This window comes from Salvelinus sp. IW2-2015, linkage group LG4q.1:29 (genome assembly GCF_002910315.2).
Source record: "Salvelinus sp. IW2-2015 linkage group LG4q.1:29, ASM291031v2, whole genome shotgun sequence".
In the NCBI taxonomy this organism is placed as follows: domain Eukaryota; kingdom Metazoa; phylum Chordata; class Actinopteri; order Salmoniformes; family Salmonidae; genus Salvelinus; species Salvelinus sp. IW2-2015.
The window spans coordinates 56543782-56554461 of record NC_036842.1 but is presented as its reverse complement, the minus strand read 5'-3'; the positions used below and the strand labels follow the sequence as shown (position 1 = coordinate 56554461).

Sequence of the window (10680 nt, the reverse complement as noted above, 5' to 3'; positions counted from 1 at the left end):
GTCATAAAATGACTAAGCCTAGTTCATACCCTTCGTGTGCAACACAAGAACGCTTCACAAAATGCTGATCCTGCGTTCTTGTGTAGAGTGTTTTTTGTGTAGCTGCTTGAAGTTATTTATTGTGTATGTATGTAGGGTATAAACTACACTTTAGTCCCATGTTATCAAATGAATACCTAAATTAAAATGAAAAATTATAAAAGATACAATATTAATCCAAATCTGCAATACAAATGGTTTATTAAAACAACCATTAAAAAGTATGTAAGTGATTGAAAAATAAAATACATAGTTCCTCAAAGCCCAAAAGGTTTAGCACCACTTTCCTAATCGTAAGAGTAGAAGCTGCTGTCGGCCTACCCTCCTTGTCATTTTTTAATTTAGGCTAAATATCTACATCAAATTTAGAGGCTGCAATGGACGTGGATCAATGARTACAATAGGGAGAGGGCATCAGARGTACAGCACATCTAGTCAATTGGTTGGGCTTCTTATCTTATCTTCCTAATCACAGGAGAAGCTGTAGATGTCTGAATGACATTTAGAAGCTCACATWCCTAGTTACAGGAGTGGGYGCTAATAAGGGATCAAAAGACCCAGATGGAATTGTGGTGTTAAGTAGCCTATAGTGGATCTTCCTTAAGGAGTATAAACTAATGGTAAGCTAGTCCACTGACAGCCTGGTTCAAATATAGCAGCATTAGGGGACTCAAAATGAAAACAGAAATMAACAAKAARAAAAAWWAAWTGTATTGAGGCCAGTTGTGGTGTCCTCRTCAGATGTAGCCTGGCAAAAGCAACTGACATGGGCTGCACGTCAWCCAGGCTACCCATCAGAGGASCCAGAGGACTTGCAGGTGACCAAGCGTTTCCAGGCCTTCTGGACTCCCCAGAAGAAGCCCCGGATGCCTTTCCTGATCTTGGATAATTTAACTGGCAAGAAGATGAAAATATGTAAGAATTTCAGATGGACAATTATCTGATAAAACAATAATTTATTACTTCTTTATATATAATTGGCCCATAAGAACATTTCCCCCCAGGAATACTCACTCATAGGTGGAGAATCCACAGCAATGTACATCTCTGGCTGGTCTGTAGTGTCTTTAAGGACAATGCTCATCTTGGACTGTGATCAGAATTCAAAGATGCACAATTAAACATCAATTTCACTTCCTTTACATATTCCTATAATTATACAACTGTACTTACTGGTGCCGATATCAAAAAGCACAACCAATGACCATTCAAGAGTAATCTGAGCTTGTCTTACCTTTCTGCCGGTGGCATAATGCACCCCCTCAGATTCCGCATCCTCCACATCATCACTGCATGAGTCTTCAAGGTCTGAGGTCTCGCTGGGTACTGAGGGTTTCAAGATGCCCAGTAGCTTGTGGGAAACAATGACAGAGACAATGGAAAGCATCTCCTGATCCTCAAATAAATCGTCAATTTTCAAGGAGCGTTTCAAACGCTTGACCTTCCCAAGGTCAGTGTAGATGGCATCTGCCAGCTTCGATGTCATCTTAGAAGTGAAACTTTTTTGCTGGCTTTCCATTTCCTCAATCAGATATTTGGCCACCTCATCATCGAACAATCGGATCAGCTCAGTCACCAGATCACTGATCTGGATGCGCTGATGTTTGTTGGTCCTTTTTGGCATACGGCATATCTTCTTGACAAGCTTCATCAGGACTTCTTCTAATATAAGCTCCCTAGTGAAGCTGCTGGAACCGGATGTCACTTGTTCCACAGTGGAGCACTCCGGCTGTTCAATCTCAGTCTTGATGCTGCTCTGCTCAGCTTTCTTATTCAAAGATTGACGGGTTGTCATTTCATTAAACAAGGCTGTCAATTCTTTCAAGTTGAGTGTAGATCCAGATTTTGGTGCCTTGAAGTTTGGATGGTGCATCCATAATTCGTTCGTGACAAGACAGACAATGTCCTTGTGCAGCTTGGGTGCCTTGTGGCACAGTATCTTCTGTAGGGCTTCCTCTGTGCATAGCGTTGCATCAACTTTCTATGCACAGACAGCACCAGCTGAAAGATGTCTGTTGCCTTCAGGCAGACATTTGCTTCCCTCCACCTGTTAGTCACCCTCACCCACAGAGCACTGGACAGCTTGTTGGTCACATCCTCAACTAGGGTCCAGCTGGCCAGTTTATCCTGGGTCCGAGGAACAATCAGAGACCGCAGCCGGACAATGATATCCATCACCGCCTCTACGTGAACAATAATATACACCGGTTGGGATGCCTTCACCTCAGCCGAGCCACATCGGCTCTTAACCATGACCTTGTCCTGCTCTGTCCTTAGGCAGATGTCTGAGGAGAGCGGCCGGACAGAGACTTTGGGTACGATTGAACCCAGACGGTTGACTTCCCTGGTGACTGCACTCGCAATGGCTGTTGTCATCTCCCCGCTGCCGCGGCTCAAAGCTCGCCTCAGAGCATCAGGAGAGCCCATGTGCTCCTCCAGCTCTCTGCAGAGGGCACTTACAATCCTTGCACTTGAGGGGCGGGAGTACGGCGTCTTGAGATCCTTGGTCATTTCCAATGCTGAGGTAACGTCTGGGGAATCGGACATGTCCCGAAGGACAGAAACCACCATGTCCATTGCCACATCAGAGAGAGTGGTGGTTGGGGATGACACAGGTGATGCAAAGTCCTCTGAGTCAAGCTCATACCCATGAAGCAGCTTGGTGATCAGGTCTACAACCACCTCTGGTGTGGAATGTAGACTGGGAGAGTCCTTGTCGGAGGTCTCAATCATACAGGATTCAATTTCACTCAAAGCCCCTCTGACCATGATGTTTGTCTCAGAGTCATCGGGTACATGCTTCTCTTTGAGAGGTTTGATACCTGCCTCACACAGCTCTTTCACATGGATGTTCTCGGAAGACATCACTGCTTCTTGAATAATAGGTGGTTGATTGGCTATGGTTGTAGCCATGATTGTCCTTACCATCAGAGGACAAAGCTTCGCAACCAGTTCATACTGTAGCTTAAAGATCTCAGAGCCGCTGTCGTTCATGGGTACCTCAGGGATGTCAAGGCCCTGAAATAGCATCTTCCGTACCAGTTTGCCCACTACACCCTCCAGTAGGCAATTAGTAGGGCTCGGAGTCTCATTCCCTCTGCCACTGGTGCTGGAAGGTAACTCTTGCTTCTTGTGAAGGCCATGAATGGCCTCACTTTGCGCAATACAACCCTGAACAGGCAACTCCTCTACTGCAATCGTGTGCACAACCACATTGACGTCGTTGGTGTGGGGTCCAATCAAAAGTTTCTTATAGGTTGGGTCTGTGACATATTGTAAAACACCCCCGCCTGTCTTTAAGTTCTGAGCTTTATCTCCAAATGTCCTATCCAGGAGACACAATACTGACTCAGATAGTGGGTCAGTGGACTCCTGGAGCTCTAGGCTGCTCTCAACTTCGAAGGGGCTGAGGCTGCAGCTGATCTGGGAGCMGTAATAAGAAGCCTGCAGCTCTCTCTTGGACTCCAATGTGTCATGCAGCTTTGGATATAAGGCATCTGCAATGGAGTCTGTGAGCCGCTCATCATTAATCATGAGAAAAGTATTATTCAGGCTTTTGTTGGAAGCCTCCTCTTTGTTTCCTCAGGATGTCCCGCACAGCTTCCCTTGGGGCAGAACCAGAAGTGCAAGCATGTCCATTGGATGGTGTCTGGGTGCCGTAAGGGATTCCTTGATCAAGAACTCTGAGTTCGGTGGCCACTTCCTTACACATCTCCCTTCTGATCTTCAGAACAGCAGGTGTCAGTGTAGCTTTCTCTGAGGTCAAAGGTGTCAGAACTCTGGTCAAAGTTGAGGGGCATCTGAGATGATCACCCAGACCCTCTAAGTCATCAGAGCAGGACACCTGGCAACTTGAAATAAAACCGAACTAATAAGGTTCTGAGCCACAGCAGATGATTTTGCTGATGCTGCCTGGAGTGTCTCTAAACTAACCTGATTGGAGGCAGCCATCTTTGTTTGTGCCCTGGTAATGATGTTACTCACAGGCTTGATGGAGTAGCTCATAAACTGGGATCTCAGGCTTTCAAAGACTCCCTTCACTCTTTCTGCCTTCAGGTCTTTGTCAGTGGCAAATACACACGACTGAACAGCATGGAGAGATACAGGGAGAGGAAAGCCCAAGGGTGAAGCCACATCTGTGATATGGATGGAGGACTCTGAGGGTGTCCCATCAAGGGCCTCTGCAGCAACTTTATCATCTCCAGGACTCTGGCATTGTCCTGTGGTGAGATGGAGCACTCTCCTGAGAGGTTCTCACTGTCTATGGTGTTCTGGATTCCAAGCAGTGTTGTGCTGAGTATCCTCCTGTCATGGGGAAGCACTCCCCCAGTGCAGAAGAGACCGGCTCTGTGGTGCTGGTGTGCTGCATGGTGTTGATGCACAGAGACGTCACTTCCACTGTCATCATCTTTTTTGGTCCTCATTATAATAAGGATTTCGTCAATGATCTCATCACTGTAGACTTCTAAGTCCTCTGTGAAACATGGGCCGTGTGGGTGGCGATACTCAGAGTACGACCCCCAAGAAGTTTGAAGGACGTCTCCGACCCACTGCCAAGAGGGCCAACAGACACACATTGCAGTGTTTCGCTGGATGATGAAGAACAACTGGAGGAGAGATCAAGCAGCTCCTCCTCCAAAGTCGGAGAGGAGGAAAGAATTCCCTCCATTTTCAGGACAGAGATACATCCGCAAGTTGTGAATCTACAAGGTCCTCACCTAGTGGGCTACTCCTAAGTGGCTGACAAACACCCTTGTAGGAGAATGGGAGACTGTGGTGGGAGATGGAGAGCCCTCCTCACCATTCACACTTGACCGCGCCTCCACAATTGCTAAAGACTGGGAGATGACGGAACATACAAGCTCGCCAGCCCGCTCAATAATGGAGGGAGGGAAACATCCAAAGGGGCTGGAGGTGTCACACTCCCTCCTTGGCCATTTCTATCTTGGCTGAGGCAGATCGACGAGACCTCAGTAGCAAATTGATTCTCCGCACAGGGCTGCTGCTAGAGTCAGTCCAGGAACAGTTGAAATAGAGCTCCCAGCCAGGAGCAAGGAATGTCACTCCTACTGTCTAAAAGCTTGATGGAGCACGAGGAGGGCGGCTGCTGGAGGGGAGGTTGGTGTTGGTCTCTCGCTGGAGAGTAAGGAGGAGAAAGGGGCCAAGGTCAGTTTGACAGGATGACATGCCCACGACCTACCACAGCAGATAAGGTTCCAGAGGTCAGTGGCAGTAGGTGGTTTAGCAGATTGTGTTTAGCAGATGTAGTTTAGTCAGGTGGTGGTATGCAGATGTAGTTAGCAGTGTGTAGCAGTGTATTAGCAGTGTGTTTAGCAGATTGTTACAGTGTATTTAGCAGTGGTGGTTTAGCAGATGTAGTTTAGCAGGTGGTGGTTTAGCAGATTGTTTAGCAGGTGGTGGTTTAGCAGATTGTGGTTTAGCAGATGTAGTTTAGCAGGTTGGTGGTTAGCAGATGTAGTTTAGCAGGTGATGGTTTTAGCAGATGTTATTTAGCAGAGTGGTGGTTTAGCAGATGGTGGTTTAGCAGTGGCGGTTAAGCAGATGGTGGTTTAGCAGGTGGCGGTTTGGCAGATTGGGGCCTGGTAGAACGTGGCCTAGTAGCCAGGAGGTTCTTAGTAGAGATCTGACTGGAGGAAGAGTGTGCTCGTTCTCACTGGACAGAGAACTGCTGCTACAACAAGTCTGGACAGCAGTGACTGGTTCATCAATGGAGATTGGGGAGGACCTACTGTCAGGACTCTGAGTGAGACAGATCACATTGACTTTGAGAGTAAGGGGTACAGCTGACAGAGCCCTGGGTTGAATCTTCGTTGGTGTCTTTGCTGATGGGGAGCATACTCTCTGCAGCACTTTCTGAAGCTCTCAGCCTTATAAGGTCAACCAAGGCAGGGATCAGGATGCTATTTACCTCCTCCAATACTGAGCTTGTTATGTGCCCAATCATGAGCAGCAAGTCCCTAACAGTAATCTGTATATATGAACACAGAAAGGTACATCAACAGAATTGATTAAGATTTACAGTATGTTGGAAATCAAAACACATGTTAATCCATATCCAAAAATTTTTTAAGTAAATATACAAGTATACCTTTCATTTTTTGTTGTTGCATATATTCTATATCAAATGTGTGGTCTCCATTGTTGCAACTAATCATCTTCCTCATCTAGACTTTTTACATTTACCAAAGTGGCAACGCATATTACATCATATCATCCAAATACAGTGGCAAGACAAAGTATATGAACCTATTGGAATTACTGCTGCATGAATTGGTCATAGATTTTAATCTTCATCTAAGTCACAACAACAGATTAACACATCTGCTTAAAATAATAACACACAAATGATTGTATTTTTCTTGTCTATACTGAATACATCATTTAAACATCCAGTGTAAGTTGAAAAAGTATGTGACCCCGAGGCTAATGACTTCTCCAAAAGCTAATTGGAGTCGCTAACCTGGAGTACAATCATTGAGACGAGATTGGAGATGTTGGTTAGAGCTGCCTGCCCTAAAAAAACTCACAAAATTTGGTTTGCTATTCACAAGAAGCATTGTCTGATGTGAACCATGCCTCAAACAAAAAGGATCTCAGAAGACCCAAGATTAGAATTGTTGACTTGCATAAAGCTGGAAAGGGTTACAAAAGTATCTCTAAAAGCCTTGATGTTCATCACTCCACGGTTACACAAAACTGTAGATAAATGGAGAAAGTTCAGCACTGTGCTACTCTCCCTAGAGTGGCCGTCCTGCAAAGATGACTGCAAGAGCACAGCGCAGAATGCTCAATGAGGTTAAGCAGAATCTTAGAGTGTTAGCTGAAGACTTAAAGAAATCTCTGGAACATCCTAACATCTCTGTTGACGAGTCTACGATACGTAAAACACTAAACAAGAATGGTGTTCATGGGAGGACACCACGGAAGAAGCCACCGACTGTCCAAATAAAAACATTGCTGCACATTTGAAGTTTGCAAAAGAGCATCTGGATGTTCCACAGCGCTACTGGCAAAATATTCTGTGGAGAGATGAAACAAAATTTTGTTGTTTGAAAGGAACACACAACACTGTGTGGAGAAAACAAAAGCACAGCACACCAATATCAAAACCTCATCCCAACTGTAAAGTATGGTGAAGGAGCATCATATCATGGTTTGGAGCTGCTTTGCTGCCTCGGGGTCTGGACAGCTAGCTATCATCGATGGAAAAATGTATTGCCAAGTTTATCAAGACATTTGTTGGAGAATTTAAGGTCGTTCGCCAATTGAAGCTCAACAGAGTTGGGTGATCAACAGACAACGACCCAAACACAGAAGTAAATCACAACAGAATGGCTGCAACAGAAGAAAATATGCCTTCTGTAGTGGCCCAGTCAGAGTACTGACCTCAACCCGATTGAGATGCTGTGGCAGGGCCTCAAGAGGCGGTTCACACCAGACATCCCAAGAATATGCTAAACTGAAACAGTTTTGTAAAGAGGAATGGTATAAAATTCCTCCTGACCGTTGCGCAGGTCTGATCTGCAACTACAGAAAACGTTGAGGTTATTGCGCCAAAGTAGGGTCAACCATTTATTAAAACCAAGGTTCACATAACTCAGCAAAAAAAAACGTCCTCTGTCAACTATTTATTTTCAGCAAACTTACAATGTGTATAATATTGTAACACATAAAGATTGAACAACTGAGACATAAACTGAACATGTGGCTAACAGAAATGGAATAATGTGTCCCTGAACAAAGGGGGGGTTAACATCAAAAGAACAGTCAGTATCTGGTGTGGCCACAGCTGCATTAAGTACTGCAGTGCATCTCCTCCTCATGGACTGCACCAGATTGCCAGTTCTTGCTGTGAGTGTTACCCCACTCTTCCACCAAGGCACCTGCAAGTTCCAGACATTTCTGGGGGGATGGCCTAGCCCTCACCCGCCGATCCAACAGTCCCAGACGTCTCAAGGGATTGAGATACGAGCTCTTCGCTGGCCATGGCAGAACACGGACATTCTGTCTTGCAGGAAATTTCGCACAGACGAGCAGTATGGGTGGCATTGTCATGCTGGAGGGTCATGTCAGAGACTGCAGGAAGGGTACCACATGAGGGAGGAGGTTTTCTTCCCTGTAACGCACAGCGTTGACACTGCCTGAATAAACACAAGCTCAGTCCGATGATGCAGTGACACACACGCCGCCAAGACCATGACAGACCTCCACCTCCAAATCGATCCCGCTCCAGATAAGGCTCGGTGTAACGCTCATTCCTTCCGATAACGCGAATCCGCCATCACCCCTGGTGAAACAAAACCATGACTCGTCAGTGAAGAGCACTTTTTGACAGTCCTGTCTGGTCCAGCGATGGTGGGTTTGTGCCCATTGGCGACGTTGTTGCCGTTTCCTTACAACAGGCCTACAAGCCCTCAGTCCAGCTCTCTCAGCCTATTGCGGACAGTCTGAGCACTGATGGAGGGATTGTGCGTTCCTGGTGTAACTCGGGCAGTTGTTGTTGCATCCTGTACCTGTCCCGCAGGTGTGATGTTTGGATGTACCGATCCTGTGCAGGTGTTGTTACACGAGGTCTGCCACTGCGAGGACGATCAGCTGTCCGTCCTGTCTCCCTGTAGCGCTGTCTTAGGCGTCTCACATAACGGCCATTGCAATTTATTGCCCTGGCCACATCTGCAGTCCTCATGCCTCCTTGCAGCATGCCTAAGGCACGTTCACACAGATGAGCAGGGACCCTGGGCATCTTTCTTTTGGTGTTTTTCAGAGTCAGTAGAAAGGCCTCTTTAGTTTCCTAAGTTTTTATAACTGTGACCTTAATTGTCTATCGTCTGTAAGCTGTTAGTGTCTTAACGACCGTTCCACAGATGCATGTTCATTCATTGTTTATGGTTCATTGAACAAGCATGGGAAACAGTGTTTATACCCTTTACAATGAAGATCTGTGAAATTGTTTGGATTTATACGAATTATCTTTGAAAGACAGGGTCCTGAAAAAGGGAGATTTATTTTTTTGCTGAGTGTACTTTTTCCACCCTGCACTGTGAATGTTTACACGGTGTGTTCAATAAAGACATGGAAAAAGTACAATTATTTGTGTGTTATTAGTTTAAGCAGACTGTGTTTGTCTATTGTTGTGACTTAGATGAAGATCAGATAACATTTTATGACCAATTTACGCAGAAGTCCAGGTAATTCTAAAGGGTTCACATACTTTTTCTTGCCACTGTACTTGGATATGGATTTCCCAGGAGATGGGAGACAGGGAAGCAGTAATATGTCTACAGCCCCCAAAGACTGAAAGCTGGGAACATGTTCATGACCAAAATGACCTACCACTGATGGGCTAGCTGAATGTGGTGAGCAGGTCATCACAGTAGACAAGGTTCCAGAGTGATCAGAGTTACTGCTAGGTCTTTCAGTTGGTGGTCTGGCAGAACGTGGTCTGGCAGTATGTAGCCTAGCAACCTCGAGGTTCTCAGTCGAGATCTGACTGGAAAGAGTGTCCATCAAGGAGGTGGAGTGTCTGAAGGGAGAGTCCATTCCCAGAAGTGTGTGTGTCTCCATTCCCAGGGGTCTCCAATCTCCCATCCGGTTACCAGGCTAAGAGAGATGGGTGAGAGAGAGAGGCAAATGGATGAAGATACCAACAGAAACACTGAGGTCCTACTGCTGCTTAAGCAACTATGAGTTGATATCAGCCCTAGGAGTGCCGCTGTTCCATCCTTACCTGTCCAATTCGGCGCTCCAGGCGCAGCTCCCTGCACACTTCTCTTTCCAGCTCCTCAAGCCTGAGGCGTCGTTTCACCTCCCAAGCCAGTTCGGCCAAGTAAAGGTTCTTCCCCTCTTCCATTTCMCTCTGAAACCTTCACATACAAGGGAACATAAAACATGATTTACCTTCATKTTTCTACAACTCAAACTGTCCACCATATCTATTTCTTAAGTTATTGCTAGATAGGAGGTCAACGTGATTCCACACCTTTGCTTATTTTATACAAATTTGGTAAAAGATTCTAATAACACTCACGTGTTCTTGAAGTAGTTTCTACCCTTGGCAATGAGCCATTCTCTAATATCCGTCAGTGAGATGTGGGACGGAACCTCCCCTTGCTGCTGCAAGACTAGGAACTGCTTCAAAGATTTTTCTGATAGAGAGAGAGAGAGAGATTAATTTGCACCCTTGCCTTCCACAAGTTTTTCCTGGTCTTGTCACGTGATCAGAAAACCCTTTCCCGATCCATGAGCGACAGCAAGTTACATACACAGTTGAAATAAAACGCATGGAAGGTGTGTCTTACAATATAGCTTTTGTGTTTTTATAATTGTGCATCTAGAAAGTAGACCACTCTAACCTGCTGGGCACAGCACTGCTTCTCCCACAGCAACTGAACTGACTTGATGTAGCCACTGTAGCGATTGTACTCTTTACACGTACACAGCACCTGAAAGGGAGGAGCCACAAAAGAGCCATTTTTAGAGAAGTTCATGTGTACAAACACCCAATCCCAAATCTACCTCTAACCCCTACCCCAATATTGATTGATTTTGCCTTTATTTAACCAGGTAAGACATTAAGAACACATTCTCTTTTACAACCTGCACTAACAATGACCATATGCA

General features: G+C 45.6%; 2 protein-coding genes across 2 annotated transcripts; both read right to left on the bottom strand.

Annotated features, from left to right (window-relative positions):
* Positions 1-826: 826 nt before the first annotated feature.
* LOC111962211 (uncharacterized) lies at positions 827-2551 on the bottom strand. Its single transcript, XM_023985124.2, has 3 exons — positions 1274-2551; positions 1054-1129; positions 827-933 (listed from the first exon to the last, which is right to left on the bottom strand). The coding sequence occupies exons 1-3, from the start codon at positions 1910-1912 to the stop codon at positions 827-829; spliced, it is 822 nt and encodes a 273-aa protein (XP_023840892.2). The 5' UTR covers positions 1913-2551.
* A 3018-nt stretch (positions 2552-5569) lies between these two features.
* LOC111960960 (uncharacterized) lies at positions 5570-10363 on the bottom strand. Its single transcript, XM_024139617.2, has 4 exons — positions 10088-10363; positions 9788-9923; positions 9394-9660; positions 5570-6028 (listed from the first exon to the last, which is right to left on the bottom strand). Exons 2-4 carry the CDS (start codon positions 9908-9910, stop codon positions 5792-5794), a joined length of 627 nt encoding a protein of 208 aa, XP_023995385.2. The 5' UTR covers positions 9911-9923; positions 10088-10363; the 3' UTR covers positions 5570-5791.
* Between the last annotated feature and the right edge of the window lie 317 nt (positions 10364-10680).